This window comes from Scyliorhinus torazame, chromosome 5 (genome assembly GCF_047496885.1).
Source record: "Scyliorhinus torazame isolate Kashiwa2021f chromosome 5, sScyTor2.1, whole genome shotgun sequence".
NCBI classification, from domain to species: domain Eukaryota; kingdom Metazoa; phylum Chordata; class Chondrichthyes; order Carcharhiniformes; family Scyliorhinidae; genus Scyliorhinus; species Scyliorhinus torazame.
The window spans coordinates 298,240,671-298,259,162 of record NC_092711.1 but is presented as its reverse complement, the minus strand read 5'-3'; the positions used below and the strand labels follow the sequence as shown (position 1 = coordinate 298,259,162).

The following is an 18,492-nucleotide window of genomic DNA, read 5'->3' as shown; positions in this document are numbered from 1 at the left end:
CAGGGCATGGCACTTCTAAACTGCCTGCCATCCCAGTTAATGGGGGATAGTCGACCCTTCCTGGATAGGATTTCTCCAAGGCAAACCTGAATCAGTTTTCATTGGGCTGGGAAATGGTGGGTGCCATTGTTTCACGAATACTCAATACCCTTGAAGTAAAAATTATGAATCTTAGTTGACGGCAACAAACGGCAAAGCTATTCTGTTGATGTTCACTGTCTGATCTTAGAGGAAATAGATCAGAGTGTGGGCTTTGCTCAGGCTTTTCAGTTTTGCACATCAACACAGGGATTGTGCAAAAACAGCCCTTGATATTTTGTGAGGAAATGCGTCACTCAAGTGACTGCATTGTTATCACCAAAAAGAAAGAATACACCAGAAAGTCTGCAGCAAAGACAGACAATGGGGATTAAATAAGTTTCAAAAAAGGTCCGATTGCAAACGATTGCACACATTTTTAAGAAAAAGGGGGAGTTACACTTTTAACCCTTTCACGCTTCCAGGTTGTGGTTTGAATAAGAGCCACCGAGATGAGGTGAAATCGTTCTCTCTGTACCATCTGTAAAAGTTCTAATCAGTAGTAGCCATGGGGAGAGGTGATAAACAGCCCACACTTTGATCTTAAATCAGCAGTCTCATTCATATAAACCACAGGTATAGCTGATGGAGACAGGGTGGGTGCAGGGGACAGATAGAAATATGAATCTGATTAAGTGGTTCACTGAAATTCTGCGTCACTGAAATTTCGAGTCAAGATCTGTACTGTACAGGAAGATTTACTATAACTTAAATCATACTATGCCAGGGAGTGTTTTGGAGAGCGAGATATAGTGGGAAAATTACTCTGCTTCTAAAGAATGCAACACTTCTGGTAAGATTGCTTGATGCATGGCACAGAAACTTTACTCAGTTTCAAGCCTTTATTACACCTGACCTCGGGTGCTTCAAGCTGATATTGAGTACAAATGTTGAAACTTGTTCAATAAATGATAACACAATTCAAACCATGTGGTTCAAATTTGAGCAAAATATAGAAATAAGGAATAAACTAAAGAAAGTCTCCTGGTCTAAATGAATGAAACATGCGGTTTTCTGGCTATAAATATAACTATAACTATGGTCAAACAGGTTTCACAGAGTAAATGTTGTGTGGTTAATTTGTTCACTGATTGGTTCCACTAAGCTGTGGCATAGAGTCTGAAGTCACTCAGCAAAGCTGCATTACAGATGCCATCTGGCATCAGTCCTACTGGAGAAGTACAGTGGAGATAGTGCCACAATGGTTTGGATGGAAGTGAATTGCAGGCTGTGATGACTAAGAGTTTCTCCAGTTTAAAATCAAAGTGTAAAATTCAAAACGAGGGGTCGGAGTGCACCATGGCCTAGACTCGCTGGCATTGTGCCAAGCTAAAAAAAACGAATCTGAAGGAGAGTGGGCAATGGGGAGGAATTGCCAGCTTGGCTTTAAAAAATAAGGAAACAATTAATCTGTTCTCCTATCTCTGCTGGATGGGCTGACTTTTCTGTTGGGATACTGTTGGCACTGTCATGATATGCAAACATGCAACCAATGAACACTCAGAATAGGACACAGCCAATGGGCAGTCAGGACACTCAGAGGTGGCATCACCACAAGGGGGCATGACATAAACACTATAAAAGGAATGAGGCACTCACACCCAGCCTCTTTCCACAGACAGACATCTAGAGAGTTAGACAGGGTTGATCAGCAGCATCACACCCCAGCACGTGGCTTAGAGCAAGCTGGTACAGTTAGACTGAGTTACTACAGTTAGATTAGCAGAGAGTCGAACTCATTTGAGAACTGTGTTAATAGTTCAATAAACAAGTTGAACTCATTTTAGAGTCTGATGCATCCTTTAGTTAAGACTGCATCAAGTAGCAGCCTGTGTTATCCGAAGTAGCATAACACAACATGATACCAGGTGTGGCTGTTCAATCTATTTAGTTCAACTCAGCAAGATTCGTGACAATCAGCTACTGAATACAGGCACAATGGACAAGATTGAGGCCCCTCATCAGCTCAGGACCACGGGCAATCTTAGTGGCAACTGGCGATCATGCAACTATACGTGGAAGCATCCAACCTCAATGGCGCGACCGATGCGCGGAAGATAGCTCTTCTACTCACCACTGCGGGTGACCATGCGATAGAGATCTTCAACTCCTTTCACTTTTCTGAAGGGCAGGACAAAACAAAGTACCAAACCATCCTGGACAAATTCGACAGCCACTGCGAGGTGGACACCAACAAAATCTTCGAGCGCTACATCTTCAAGCAGAGGATGCAAGGTAAAGACAAATCCTTCAACTCCTATCTAATTAACCTTAGACTGCTCGCGCAATCCTGAAACTTCAGTGATATCACTGACTCCATAAACAGAGACCAAATCATTTTTGGAGTCCACTTTGATCCTCTGCGAGAGCAATTGTTGAAAATCAAGCACATGACCCTGCCAGTCGCGATTGAAACGTGTACTGTGCATGAGCACTCTAGAAATCGCTATTCACAGTACAAAACGGCAGAAAGTGAAAAACAAGCCTCCCACGAGTTGGAGAGTGTTCAGGCCATCTCACGGATGCAGCGCCTCCACATTGACGAAAGCGGCCATTTCGCTCACTTTTCCCGGGGCCCGAGGCATGCACAATGCAATCGGGAACACGAACCGCACCGCGCATGCGCAGGGACACACTGAGCGTCATGACGCCAACGTCATGACGTGTGCGAACTGCGGCACCGCCCATTTTATAAAAAACTGCCCTGCAAGAGGCAAATGCTGGGAAACCAAACCACTATGCAGCCCTGTGCAGATCTGCACCACCAGTCGTGCCTCCCACTCGCCTGTCAAGACGCCGTCATCCCCTCCACCACCACTCCGGCAGTCGACAAGGATCAGACGCAAGCCTCAGGGGCTGGACTTATGAGCATTTGTTTTGTTTGTTCTGTTCTGTATTCCTCAGTCAGTCACATTAGACAGACACATTCACATGTATATACATCTAAAAAAAAGGGGGGGAGATGTCATAATATGCAAACATGCAACCAATGAACACTCGGAATAGGACACAACCAATGGGCAGTCAGGACACTCAGAGGTGGCATCAACACAAGGGGGCATGACATAAACACTATAAAAGGGATGAGGCACTCACACCCTGCCTCGTTCCACAGACAGACATCTAGAGAGTTAGACAGGGTTGATCAGCAGCATCACACCCCAGCACGTGGCTTAGAGCAAGCTGGTACAGTTAGACTGAGTTACTACAGTTAGATTAGCAGAGAGTCGAACTCATTTGAGAACTGTGTTAATAGTTCAATAAACACGTTGAACTCATTTCAGAGTCTGGAGCATCCTTTAGTTAAGACTGCATCAAGTAGCAGCCTGCGTTATCCGAAGCATCAAAACACAACAGGCACTACCTGTGACGCTCTGCCCATTCTTCATGCGTGCGGGCGGCACGGTGGCACAATGGTTAGGACCGCTTGCCACACAGCGCCTGGCACCCAGGTTCAAATCCGACCTTGGGTGACTGTCTGTGTAGCGTTTACATGTTCATCCCGTCTGAGTAGGTTTCCTCCCACAGTCCAAAGCAGTGCAGGTTAGGTGGTTTGGCTGTGCTAAATTGCCCCTTAGTGTCCAAAGTTTAGGTGGGCTATGGGGATAGAGTGGGGCAATGGGCCCGGATAGGCTGCTCTTTCGGAGGGTCGGAGCAGACACGGTGGGCCATATGGCCTCCTTCTGCACTGTAGGGATTCTATGATTCTACGAAACTAGGTTATAAGCATCCACACACAGAGTTCCCAGACTGTGGTGAGTGTGATAGCTAAGCACAGGCCAGCAATTATTTGACATCCAGAAATGCACACCAGGTGAAATTGGGAGTTGATTTTTCTCTTTCTCTGTGACTGAAAGGTCAATTAACTCAGAACAGGCATGTATAGAGCAAAGTACAAGCTGCACAGTGAATGCAGCCACTGGGGAAGCTGCAAAGTTAAGGGAGATGTGTGTGGAAAGTTTTTTACGCAGAGGGTGGTGGGTGCCTGGAATGCTTTGCCAGTGGAGGTGGTAGAGGCGGGCACGATAGCATCATTCAAGATGCAACTAGACAGACATATGAACAGGCGGGGAACAGAGGGAAGTAGATCCTTGGAAAATAGGCGACAGGTTTGGATAAAGGATCCTCATCGGCGAATGCTGGGAGGGCCGAAGGGCCTGTTCCTGTGCTGTAATTTTCTTTGTTCTTTGTTCTTAAGTTCCTCCAGGGAAAATAAATCTTCAAAATGCTTGGAATTCGTTATCTCTTATCAATCATTCTAAGCGGTTCAAAAACTGAAAGTAGTCTGGGGGTGCGAGGTTTGCTGAAGCATACATCCAGTTCAAAATTGTTACCCAAAATAATGTCCTGGGGCATCTAATATTAACTTACAGATTTCATTTGAATATTTCACATTGGTTTTGTTCAAACATTGCAACACTCGGCAAAAGATTTGCAAGATGTTAAATTAAGGCTTTTTAAATAAAATGGAGGTCAGATGGGTTATATTAACAATAAGTGTTGGTGGTCTCCTTCTGCATTGTCGGTATTCTATTGAGGGCAGCACGGTGGTGCAGTGGTTAGCACTGCTGCCTCACAGGTTCGACCCCGGCTCTGGGTCACTGTCTGTGTGGAGTTTGCACATTTTCCCCGTGTTTGCGTGGGTTTCGCCCCCACAACCCAAAGATGCGCAGGATAGGTGGATTAGCCACGCTAAATTGCCCCGTAATTGGAAAAAAATAATTGGGTATTCTAAATTTTTTAAAACATGATTCTATGAGACGAGGCAATAAGCAGCCATGCGGTTCCCAAACTGTGGTGAGTTTGATAGCTAACAGGCCAGCAATAATTTGACAAAAAACTCTGCCCTGAAATGGACCAACATAATCAATATGGATTTGTACCCATGGCCGGCCAGGCCATTCCCAAGGATGCAGTGAGGCTGTAGCAGGAAACCTTTGTTGCAGTTGGCACCGTTTACAGTGCTTTACTAGCTCCTTGATATCAGCATCAATTATCTGGCCATAACATCTGTCAAAGAACAAGGATCATTACAGCACAGGAACGACCCCTTCAGCCCTCCAAGCCTGTGCCGATCCAGATTCCTTATTTAGACCTAATACTTATTGCCCAAACGATCTGTATCCCCCCCTTTCCCCGCCCATTCATGTGTCTATCAAGATCCATCTTAAATGTTGCTATTGTGCCTGCCTCCTCCACCTCCACTGGCAATACATTCCAGGCTCCCATCACTCTCTGCGTGAAAAACTTTCTCCGTTCATCCCCCCAAAACCTTCCCTCTCTCACCTTGAACCTGTGCCCCCTTGTCACTGAGTCTTCCACCTTGTTAAAAAGTTTCTGATTATTCACCCTGTCTATACCTCTCCTAATTTTGTAGATCTCAATCAGGTCTCCCCTTCATCTCCATCTTTCCAATGAAAACAATCTGAGTTTATTCGACCTCTCTTCATAGCTAACACCCTCCAGACCAGGCAACATCCTGGTAAATCTTCTTTGCACTTACTCCAAAGTATCCACGTCCTTCTGGTAGTGTGGCGGCCAGAACTGTATGCAATACTCCAAATGTGGCCTAACTAAAGTTTTATACAACTGTAACATGACCTGCCAACTATTGTACTCAATTCCCCGGCCGATGAAGGCAACAATGCCACATGCCTTGATGACCACCTTATCCACCTGCATTACCACTTTCATGGAACTATGGACCTGAATGCCCAGATCCCTCTGTATGTCAATGCTCCTCAGGGTTCTGTCATTTACTGTATAATTCACACCTGAAATTGATCTTCTAAAATGCATCACCTCGCATTTGTCCAGATTGAACTCCATCTGCCATTTCGCTGCCCAACTCTCCAATCTATCTATATTCTGCTGTATTATTCCAACAGTCCCCTTCACTATATGCAACAGCACCTATCTGAGTGTCATCTGCATCTTCATCTTAGAGATGCCATGATGAGTGCTGTGTAATTCAGTTAAGAGCAGCTCTCTGCCTGGTACAGGAATGGCTGCTCTTGCGACCCAGAATATGATGCCACCCTAACAACTCAATTCTTTCTTGCAGGCAAAGAATTGTTTAATTTCCTCGGAAACTGGCTCATTTACCCACCTTGTAAGCATTTTGTCTTTCTCTTTGGACAGAAGTGGATTTTGATTAGTCCAATACCTGATCTGCTTTGCCAAGACTGGCAATGTGAAGAAACCATTTAATGCCATGATGATTTCTTGTGGAATTGGAGTACAGGTACTATCCTGCAAGGGTAGATGTCCAAGTGCATTCAGATTTGCTATGTGGTTCGTGCCTTAAAGTATGTCCATAGGCGGATAGAACTAACTAGCCCATTGTTCAGTTATAATAATAATCGCTTATTGTCACAAAACGGTTTCAATGAAGTTACTGTGAAAAGCCCCTAGTCACCACATTCCACCACCTGTTCGGGGAGGCCGGTACGGGAATTGAACCCACGCTGCTGGCCAGCGGGAGGCTGGTTTAGCACACTGGGCTAAATCGCTGGCTTTTAAAGCAGACCAAGGCAGGCCAGCAGCACGGTTCAATTCCCGTACCAGCCTCCCCGAACAGGCGCCGGAATGTGGCGACGAGGGGCTTTTCACAGTAACTTCATTGAAGCCTACTCGTGACAATAAGCGATTTTCATTTCATTTTCATGCAAGCCAGCTGTTTAGCTCTTGCCGAGGTGATCGGCACGATAGCCTTGTCCTCTTTGAAGAGACCCAAGAGCAGTTTGTGGTCAGAAATGATGGTGAAGGGCCTACTGTGTAAGTACTGGTGGAATTTCTTGACGTCAAAGACTATTGATAAAGCAGTGAAGAGTTAAGTCAAGAACAGTAAATAATCAATCAACCAAGTGTACGATGTGGAAGGCTCCTTCTCGATTTGTGAGTCGCCTTTTTTGGCCTCTGAAAGGATTCTTGACACACACCCTATCGGCCTTTCAGACCTATCATCCATCTCATAGGACTCCCTCCCTAAAAGTACTGTGGGTGCACTTACACCACGGTTCAGGAGGATAGCTCACCACAACCTTCTCATGGTCAATAAAAACTGGTGTTGTGAATGACGCCCACATTCCATGAATGGATGAAATAAGAATGTACAAACATGAGTGTGCTCAAGACTAAATGCAGAACAATAACAAACACAAGTACATTATTTTGAATGTGCTATGTCATTCTGCTTACCTGGACAGCCAGAAACCCTTCTTCATCTTGCAGGATCCTGTATGTATAAACTTGCTTTAGATACCTGCATGGAAAGAAGAGACATGTTATTCTTCAGTAGATTTGCCACGATTGAAGATGGCTACAATATACAGATGTAGATCACCATGCCAATGAGACTGAAGTTGCAATGTGCTATCCTTTCCTCTCTGGGATACAAAATTGACTCCAAATATGGTGAAACAAAATTTCTTATCTCCTCTCCATGAAGCTTTGCTTTTTCTTTTGCCTCCCTGCCTTTCAACCTTGCACCTTGCTTTTGTTCTTAACACGGGTTAAGTAGAAATGAATTTATAGATAATCACAACTTTATTTCTTCCTAGATATGAGCTTACAGCACAATGTTGCTCAAAATATGCCATGGCGTAATGGAGACCATACAGATAACTGGTATAAGAAATAGGAAGAGGTGTGGACTGGATTTGATTTGTTTATTTATTGTCACGTGTACCGAGGTACAGTGAAAAGTATTTTTCTGCGAGCAGCTCAAACAGATCATTTTTCTACATGAAAATAAAAGAAAAGAAAAAGAAAATACATAATATAACATAGAATATACAGTGCAGAAGGAGGCCATTCGGCCCATCGAGTCTGCACCGACCCACTTAAGCCCTCACTTCCATCCTATAGAGCAAGACAAGGTTCACAATAAGACACCGGTATTGGGTGAAGCATACAGGAGTCTAGTATTAATCAGGTCAGTCCATAAGATGGTTGTTTAAAAGTCTGGTAACAGCGGGGAAGAAGCTGTTTTTGAATCTGTTGGTGTGTATTCTCACACTTTTGTATCTCCTGCCCAATGCAAGAAGTTGGAAGAGTGAGTAAGCCGGGTGGGAACGGTCTTTGATTATGCTGCCCGCTTTCCCCAGGCAGCGGGAGGTGTAAGCAGAGTCAATGATTGGGAGGCAGGTTTGTGAGATGGACTGGGCTGTGTTCACGACTCTCTGAAATTTCTTGCGCTCCTGGGCCGAGCAGTTGCCATACCAGGCTGTGATGCTTTCTGTGGCGCATCTGTAAAAGTTGGTAAGAGTCAGTGTGGACATGCCGAATTTCCTTAGTTTCCTGAGGAAGTATAGGCGCTGTTGTGCTTTCTTGGTGGGAGCATTAACGTGGGTGGACCAGGACAGACAAACCAGGAGTTTTCACATTTTCCCCGTGTCTGTATGGGTCTCCACCCAAAGATGTGCAGGGTACGTGGATTGGCCATGCTAAATTGTCCCTTAATTGAAAAAATGTAAATAAAGGAAATAGAAACAGTGCAGGATGTTGTGCTCCATTAAGACAGCGGCCTGGATTTCATGCTCCCCCACCAGCGGGCTTTTAGGTGGCTGGGGACAGGGGGTGGGGAGAGAAATGTGTAATTGAAGAAACGGGGCCCCCTGGGTTCTCGCCCATCCTGATCTTGCAGAACGTTTACACTGCTGGGGCGGGGGAAAGAAGGGAGTAAGTCTTTGGACAGTCCCAGACAGACAGGCTCGAGGCTTTTCTAAACCTGAAAGAGCAACCCTACTCTGCAAGACAACAGCTCTGCAGAGTGCTGATGACTGAGGTCCAGCAAAGAACTACAACGTAGAGAACAGATGGTGGGTGGAGAAAACGGAGGAGACCCAGCAGTTAGCCGACGACTATGACACGTAAGGTTTCTTTAGCACAGTCACGGCCATCTATAGCCCAAGCACCCAAGGCCCCACCCCATTCTGCTGGCCAAGAATGGAGAAGTGATCATCAAGAACAGAGTGGGAGTCTTCATCCGCTGGAAGAAGCACTACAAAGACTTCCTTATCCGAAATTCTGTCTTCAACACGATTGAGTGTCCTTGACTCTATACCGCAGCATGTTCCCCACCACCATCTGAGCAAAACCCCAACCTGCCACAAGGTGGAAAAGGCTATCCAACAGCTAAAGAACAACAAGGCATCAGGAGTAGATAAAATCCCAGCCAAAGCACTAAAATATTGCAGAAAGCACTATTGGTGCAAATACATGACCTCATTCCCTTATCTCGATGGAGGAGGACATGCCAGGAGATCTCAGAGATGCTGTAATCGTGATCACTTTCAAAAAAGGTGAGATATCCAACAGAAGTAACTGCTGTCAGCCTCAGGGAAAGTCCTGCTTAATTGCTTTCTCCCTGTGGCTGAAGAGCTTCTCACAGCGTTGCAATGTAGATTCCGCTTACAACAGACATGATCTTCACTGCACCTGAAAAATGAATTCAGGAAACAGCACCAACTGCTGTACATGGCCTTCGTGGATTTCACAAAGGCCTTCAAAACTGTCAACTGCAAGGGGTTGTGGAACATCCTCCTCCATTTCGGCTGTCAACATCCTCCGCCTGCTCCATGATGACATGCCAGCCATGATTCTGACCAAAAATCCACCACAGACCAAATTCACATTCGGACTGGGGTCAAGCAAAGCTTGGACAGCACGGTGGCACAGTGGATAGCACTGCTGCCTCACGGCACCGAGGTCCCAGGTTCGATCCCGGCTCCAGGTCACTGTCCGTGTGGAGTTTGCACATTCTCCCCGTGTCTGCGTGGGTTTCGCCCCCACAACCCAAAGATGTGCAGGGTAGGTGGATTGGCCACGCTAAATTGCCCCTTAATTGGAAACAAAAATGAATTGGGCACTCTAATTTTTTTTTTAAAAGCAAAGCTATGTCATTGTACCAACATTATTCTCAACCTTCCTTGCTGCAATGCTGCATTTCACCCTCAACAATCTACCCGCTGAAATAGAGCAAACTAAAAAACAAACGGGAATTTGCTCAACCCCTAGCACCTGCAGGTCAACTCTAAGGTCGTCCTGTTCTCTGTCATTGAACTAACAGTATACAGAAGTACACTCCGAGGCCAAGCTCCAAGCCTTCATCAATAACTTCACCGAGGTGTACGAGTGCATGTGCCTTACACTAAACATCCGTAACATAAAGGTCAACCTTCCCTACACATAACACTGCCCCTGGTTATCAAAGTCCACGACGAGGCCTTGGACAACCTCAACCACTTTCTGTACCTCGGGAGCCAAATGTCAACAAGGGACAACATCAACGATAAGGCTCAACGCCACTTTTAGTGTGCCAAATACAGCCTTTGGTCACCTGAGGAAGAGAGTGTTTGAAGACCAGCACCTCAGACCTGGCATCAAGCTTATGGTCTACAGAGCAGTAGTGATACCCATCCTCCTGTATGGCTCAGAGATGTGGACTATATACAGCAAGCACCTCAGAACTCTGGGAAGTACTATCAGTGCCGCCACTGCAAGATGCTGCAAATCCATTGGCAGGAGAGGTGCTCGAAGGTCAGTGTTTTCGCTCAAGCCGGCATCCCTGCCATCGAAGCAGTGACTGGGCTCGATCAGCTCTGCTGGGCGGCCCACATCATCCGCATGCCTGATGCAAGACCCCCCCAAAACAAACGCTCTACTTGGAACTTTGACACAGAAAGTGAGCTCCAGGAGGGCAGAAGAAACATTTCAAGGTCACCCTCGAAGCCTCCTGGAAAAACTGCAACTTCCCCACCGACACCTGGAAATCCCTGGCTCAAGACCACCCGAGATGCAAGAAAAGCGTCCGGGAAGGAGCTGAACATCTCGGCTTTCATAGCTGAGAGCAAGCTGAATCCATTGCGGAGAGCTCAGGAATGTCCTGGGAGAGGGGGGGCTGGAGGGGGGTTGGAAAGTGGACCTTTGGAGTTTCTGGGGAGTGACTGGAAGGAGCAGAGGGAGATCCAGCGGGCACTGGACCTTAAGGGAGGACATCCAAAGTCTGAAAGGAGCAGGTGGAACCCGGGCACCTCCCCCATCCAATCCTCCAACCACCATCTGCACCCTCTGTGACAGAGACTGTAGGTCACACATTGGACCCATCAGTCACCTGACAACTCATGTTTAGCGTGGAAGCAAATCATGCTCGACTCCGAGGGACTGCCTGAGAAGAATCACAACCTATTTGTGCATAGACATGAGCTTATAGCAAAACATTGCTCAAAACTTACCATGAAGTAATAGAGGCCCTAAAGATAACTAATGTAAGAAATTGAAAGTCCACAGTGCAGGATGTAGTGCTCCATTAACCCTGAATCCAGCCCTATATTTTTTTCTTCAAGGAGGCTAATCACATGAAGAATCCCATGGTCGGCTTTGAATGTTCACTCCCTGACCAGAATCAAGAGTTTAGAATGTCCAATTCACCTAACAAGCACATCTTTCGGGACTTGTGGGAGGACACCGGAGTGCCCGGACGAAATCCACACAGAAACTGGGAGAACGTGCAGATTCCGCATGGACAGAGACCCAAGCCGGGAATCAAGCTTTGGACCTGGGACCCTGGAGCTCTGAAGCAACAGTGCTACCCACTGTGCTACTGTGCTGCCCATATATATTCAACGTGCATGGTCAATTCTGTACCTGCAGCAGGGGGCAGCACTTGCAGAAGGTTTACTGCAGGAAGTTGCAGTCACCCAGTCAATTAAAATTAATGGATGGTTAAAAATGTGCCGTGCAACATTCGTGCTCCCTATAAGTGCTGCTCCTTACTAGTCCTTTACACCTAGAAAAACAGCTTTATGAATCAATACTGTTAAAACTCCCATGAGGACAATGGGGAAACAATCATTGATCTCACATGGGACTCATGGAATCCAAGCTCCTGCGTTAGTAGGCGGAGGTCAACCAGCGAAGGCTGGTTAAGGTAGGAAATAAGGGCAGCACGGTAGCACACGTGGCTAGCACTGTGGCTTCACAGCGTCAGGGTCCCAGGTTCGATTCCCCGCTGGGTCACTGTCTGTGCGGAGTCTGCACGTTCTCCCCGTGTCTGCGTGGGTTTCCTCGGGTGCTCCGGTTTCCTCCCACAATCCAAAGAGGTGCAGGTTAGGTGGATTGGCCATGCTAAATTGCCCTTAGTGTCCAAAAATGTTGCCATGATGTGGAGATGCCGGCGTTGGACTGTGGTGAGCACAGTAAGAAGTCTTACAACACCAGGTTAAAGTTCAACAGGTTTGTTTCAAATCACTAGCTTTCGGAACACTGCTCCTTCCTCACCTGAGGAAGAAGCAGTGCTCCGAAAGCTAGTGATTTCAAACAAACCTGTTGGACTTTCACCTGGTGTTGTAAGACTTCTTACTGTCCAAAAAGGTTAGATGGGGTTATTGGGTTAAGGGGATAGGGTGGAAGTGAGGGCTTAAGTGGGTCGGTGCAGACTCGATGGGCATGAGTGGCCTCCTTCTGCACTGTGTGTTCTATGTATCTAAGTATAACAGCAGGCCCAACTCAGGGCCTGATCAGATCTATCCTCCCAGCGAGGCCTGCACTGGCAGTGAGATGCTGTACTCAGCATGTAATTGTAAATATGTAAATAAATTCATGTCAACTTCCATAAGAGCTGTTAGAAATACAAAAATAATATAAAACAACAAACTGAGTAGATTCCATCAGAAACCACAAAAGGATATTTGCATTTTTCAACAGTAATTTACACCCATTTCAAAATCATAAACATCCTCAAACTTTGATAATTCTCATGACTTGTAACCTGACCAAGAAAGCTGCGTGTGAAATTGAGTTTTCACGGAAAACTTTCCACAGCCATAAATAGAACCTCACGGAATAAATCATGGATACGTGACTCTGAAATACACACTTGTTACTTTGAAGTCCTAACTGGAACTGAGGATGATAAGTGGCTGTCTCTCGGAATCAAACACGAGTGACAATCGCAATTAGGTTTCTGAGGCACACCAGCTCCCCTCTCTAGTTCCTAGCTCATATTGGGAAAATGCCTTGTGGGAGAGTCACTCCTTTTCAAAAATATGATTGTCTCATTTGACCATCAGTGCCTCAATATATTAATGGGGAACTGCACATTCCAGACTATCAACCGCAATCAGAGTTTATTCTGCTTCCAGACCAACGTGCAAACAAGCTGCTTCAACTACATAAGAAACAAGGGCGGGATGGTGTCCAGAGTGGAAAAAGTTGGCTGTATGGATCAGTTCCCTTTATCTGATTTGCATTCATGCAACATTGCTTATGTATTGTTACTGATCTTGGTGTACTTGGTTTTAAAAGGACTTTGAAGATTAGTGCGTGAACTTGCAAGCATTTGCAGGAACTGTGGGTTTCATGTGCAAGCCAAGGATATCTTGCTGGTGAATGAGCTCAGTTCTTCAGAACAGAATTGACATTTCCATTGCTGCATTTGCTGAAAGGGACCACCAGACAATTTTTTTTGGCAATGCAGAGGTTTGCTTTGTGGCAAGCTACCATCATAGTTTATCTTTGTCCTATATGCAGTGTGGAGTGTACACTCGCTTCCCTTTGGCCTGATGGTGACTTGCCAACCTACCCGGTAGAATCAGATTGTCAAGTCAAGGCTCAGGGTCCCCTATGTTTGCACAGAGGTTCTACTGGAGTTTAATAGGCAAGAACTGCACCAATACCAGCAAGAGCACTCCATCCGTAAATCCAATTGGGAAGTCCCAACCTCAATGATAAGTCTGTCCTTCTAGACTCCAGTACCAGGCAGTCAACCATTAAGGTGCTCTGGAGTACTGCAGACCTTCCTGGTCAGTTACTAGACTACTAAGCGTGTTGCAGAAGACTCATATAGTTCTTCCTATGCCCCTATTCAGTCCTCAAACACTACTTCTGGGTGAGGCCAAATTTTACATCGACTCTCTGCAACCTAATATGCTGTCTTTGCTGCACACAGTGCAGTCTCCGTTACCTTGACAGACCAAATGTAACCTGGTTGACATCTTTGCCAAGCACCTTTGCCTCGCCTGTAAGTATGGCCCTGTCTTATTCGAACCAATTGTCACAAAACTATGGCCAAAGCAGGTAAGAAATGGCGAGAAATAATTTACTCCCTGCTGGGGTGAGATTCCACAGCTCCACTGGGCCCTTGCTGAACCTCCAAGTTTCATGAAAGAACCACGAATCACAGCATTAACAGGGCTAAATGAACAGTTCAAAATGGTTAGTATGAGATTCCCTGCCACTCACTGAACTCCAGTGCAGCGAGATGGGAATTTTTACAGATTTGTTTTGGGTAACAGTGAAGTGCCACAGATAATTCGTCAAGAATCATAGAGGTGTACAGCATAGAACAATCCCTTCAGCCTATTGTGTCTGCACCAGTCAAAAACAACCACCAATTCTGCATTTTCCAGCACTTGGACCATAGCCTTGATTGCCTTGGCATCACAAGTGCACATCTAAATACTTCTTAAATGTTATGAGGGTTTCTGCCTCTGTCAACCTTTCAGGCAGCAAGTTCCAGACTCCCATCACCATCTGAAAATGTTTTTCCTCGCATGCCCTCTAAACCTCCTGCCCTTTACCTTAAATCTGTGCCCCCAGGTCATTGATCCCTCCACCAAAGGGAAAAATGTCTTCCTATTTATTCTATCTAGGTCCCTCATAATTTTATCCATCTCAATCCTGTCCCACCTCAGTCTGCTCTGCTCCAAGGAAAACAACCCCAGCCTATCCAACCTCTCTTCATAACTAAAACTTTCCAGCCCAGGCAACATCTTGGTAAATCTCCTCTGAACCCTTTCCAGTGTTATCACATTCCCTCCTGTAATGTGAATTCCAGAACTGCATTCGATAATCTATCTGTGCCCTAACCAATGTTTTATTCCAGCATAGCCTCCCTGCTCTTAAAATCTATGTCTCAGCTACTAAAGGCAAGTATGCCTTTCTTAACCACTTTATCCACCTCCCCTGCTACCTTAACGAACCAATGCACATGCACACCAAGGTCCCTCTGATCCTTGGTGCTTCCCAGGGTATCACAGAATTGTAGAAAAATACAGTGCAGAAAAGCCCCTTCGGCCCATTGCGTCTGCACTACCACATGAAATGCACCTGATCTGCCGACCCTAATTCCATTTGCCAGCACTTGGCCCATAGCCTCAAATGCCAAGACGTGCCAAGTGCTCATCCAGGCATTTTTTAAAGGATGTGAGGCAACCCACCTTTACCACCCTCCCAGGCAGTTTCTTCCAGACCGTCACCACCCTCTGGGTAAAAAGGTTTTTGCGCAAATCCCCCTTGAACATCCTGCCCCTCACCTTGAACCTGTGTCCTCTCTTAACCGACCCTTCAACTGAGGGGGACAGTTGCTCCCTATCCACCCTGTCCATGCCCCACATAATCTTGTACACCCCGATCAGGTCGCCCCTCAGTCCTCTCTGCTCCAGCAAAAACAATCCAACCTCTCTTCAAAATCTAAATGTTCCATCCCAGGCAACATTCTGGTGAATCTCCTCTGTACCCCCACCAGTGCAATCACATCCTTCCTATAATGTGGCGACCATAGCTGCACACAGTACTCCAGCTGTGACCTCAGCAATGTTCTGTATAACTCCAGCTTGTTTTTGCAATCTATGCCACGATTGATAAAGGCAAGTGTACCATATGACTTTTTCACCGCCCTATTAATCTGCCCTTCTGCCATCAGAGATCTATTTACAAACACGCCAAGGTCTATTTGTTTCTTAGGACTTTCCAGTGTGGTGCCATTCATTGAAAATTTCCTTGTCAAATTGCTCCTTCCAAAGTCCAACACCTCGCACTTTTCAGGATTAAACTCCATCTGCCACGTTTCGACCCATTTGACCATCCCGTCTATATCTTCCTGTAAGCCAAGACACCAAGCCTCACTGTTAACCACCCGGCCTATCTTTGAGTCATCGGCAAACTTACTGATCCAACCCCCCACAAAGTCATCTAAGTCATTTATATAAATGACGAATAATAGGGGCCCCAGCACAGATCCCTGTGGTACGTCACTGGATACTGGCTTCCAATCACTAAAGCAGCCGTCTGTCATCACCCTCTGTTTCCTACAGCTCAGCCAGTTTTGAATCCACCTTATCAAGTTCCCCTGTATCCCATGTGCATTTGCCTTCTTTATAAGTCTCCCATGTGGGACCTTTTCAAATGCTTTGCTGAAGTCCATGTAAACTACATCCATTGCTCTACCCTCATCTACACGCTTAGTCACGTGCTCAAAACATTCAATCAAATTTGTTAGGCATGACCTCCCTCTAACAAAGCCATGCTGACTACCCTGATCAAACCTTGCCTCTCCAATTGGAGAAGAGCAGTGGGGGGTTCAAGGAGGAAATGGGGAGGGTACAGCCCAACATGTCCACTCCAGGGTAAGAGGAATGAGTAACAAGCCCAGAAAATTATTGATGACCAGAGATATTCAGGATACAATGAGAAGGAAGAGAGGCTTTTAGTAAATACAAGGGGAGCAAGTCAACAGGGGCATTAGTGGAGTATAGAAAGTGCAGGATGGAGTTTAAGAAAGCAGTTAGGAGAGCAAAGAGGGGATTTGATAAATCTCTAGCTGGTAAAAGTAAGGAAACTCCCAAGATATTCTGTAAGTATATCAATGGGAAGAGGATAAGTAAGGAAAAAGTAGGGCCCTTCTCCTCAATTTGTTCATCAACTGCTGCTCCACACCTGTGCCCACCAACCGAAATATCGCACAAATGTGGGATGCTTGGATGCGCGTCCGACATCACCGCGCCCTATTTTACACACTTCTAGGCACATGCCTGCGCGGTTTATGTAAATTTCTTCCCCATGTCTGGGTGCGAGTGGTCTGACCACAACCCAATCAGTCGCAACTAAAGCCTCCCCCAGGTGTAGCATCACTCTCTGCAAACTTTACCAGAGTAACTCCTCAAGCCTCCAAGCATTGTCACAAACTCAAACAGCCGGTAGGGATTCATCCAATTTTGGGCCCCTTAGAACTTAACTTCAACTTCCACTTTCACCTTTTTTGGAACCATTGACAGAGATCCCACCGTTCAGGTGGGAAACACGAGTTGGTGTTTGTGTTTGAACACTAAACCAGTCGAACAACTTGCACTCTTGGCGCTAATCCGTTTCTTTCTTCTCACAGGTTGATGGGCTACTTTGCCAGTTGATGTGCTTTTATCTAGAATAGCCTTCCCTCCCTCACACATTCTTTCCATCATTAAGTAGCATTATGAGCTTTGATTTTCTCACTCAGCCTCCTAATTTCTTCATGTTTACAGCAGTTCAACCATCCCAGGCGGAATTCTCCGTCCCGCCGCAGCAGAGGCGGGATTCCCTGAGCCCGGGGTCGGGCCGGAGAATCCCTGCGACGAGCGTGAATCACGCTACGCCGCCTCGACACCGGCACGCGATTCTCTGCAAAGCAGAGATTCAGCGGCATTGGCGCCGGTGTGGTTGTCGTGGCGCTGGTTGGGGGCCGCTCTCTGCGGCCGGCCCGCCGATTTTCGGCCCGGAATGGGCTGAGCGGCCGTCGTAAAAAAGCCGTCAACACCTGCTCTCAGCCGGCGGGAACTTGGCGTGGAAGGGTCGGGGGGGGGGGGGGGGGGGGGGGGGGTGGCCTGGGGGGGGGGGGGGGGGCAGTCGACCACAGGGGGGGGGCCTCCGATGTGGCCTGGCCCGCGATCGGGGCCCACAAATCGGCGGGCCGGCCTCTCTGGCTGGGGGCCTCCTTTCTTCCGCGCCAGCTCCTGTAATCCTGCGCCATGTTACGTCGGGGCCGGCGCGTTGAAGGAAGCCACTGCGCACGCGCGCGTTGGCGGCGGTACCATTGTGCACATGTGGATCCCACGGCACCCAGTTGACGCTGGGATCAGCAGCTGGAGCGGCATGAACCACTCCAGTACCATGCTGGCCCCCTGTCGGGGTCAGAATTGCTGATCCTGAGGCTGTGTTGACGCCCTCGAGAAACGCGACGGTGTTTCCGACGGCGTCAACACTTAGCCTCAGGATCACAGAATCCAGCCCCAGATTTCTGGAGCTGGATTCTCTGTTTGGGGGACTAAGTCCCCACGCCGGCATGAAAACGGTGGTGTTTATGCCAGGAAAACTGGCCCAAAATGGCCACCGATTCGCTGCTCTGGGGAGGGGGGGGGGGGGGGGGGGGTGGCTAGCAGCCAGACAACGCAGAGTTCCCAGCTCCAGCTGCCGATACGGCCTGGAGCATTGCCGGGTCCATGGCCATGCATGCGCACGGCTGCGGCGTGCTTCATGGCGGACGCAGCCAGTGGTCCCCCCTTCGGCCGCTCGCGTGCCCCGGACCGCTCCACCACAGTGCCCCCAGCCCTAAATAATGCCCCCATGCCCGCGGATCAGGCCTCCCCCGGCTGTGGTGGC

The 18,492-nt window shown here is 47.2% G+C and overlaps 1 protein-coding gene across 1 annotated transcript in view; it reads right to left on the bottom strand.

Annotated features, from left to right (window-relative positions):
* Positions 1 to 18,492, bottom strand: part of LOC140421238 (phosphatidylinositol 3,4,5-trisphosphate 5-phosphatase 2A-like) — a 189,888-nt gene that overhangs the window by 115,523 nt on the left and 55,873 nt on the right. Inside the window, exon 3 of the mRNA XM_072505798.1 lies at positions 7,279 to 7,342. Within this exon, the coding sequence (XP_072361899.1) occupies positions 7,279 to 7,342 (64 nt within the window). The remainder of the gene's footprint in view (positions 1 to 7,278; positions 7,343 to 18,492) is intronic.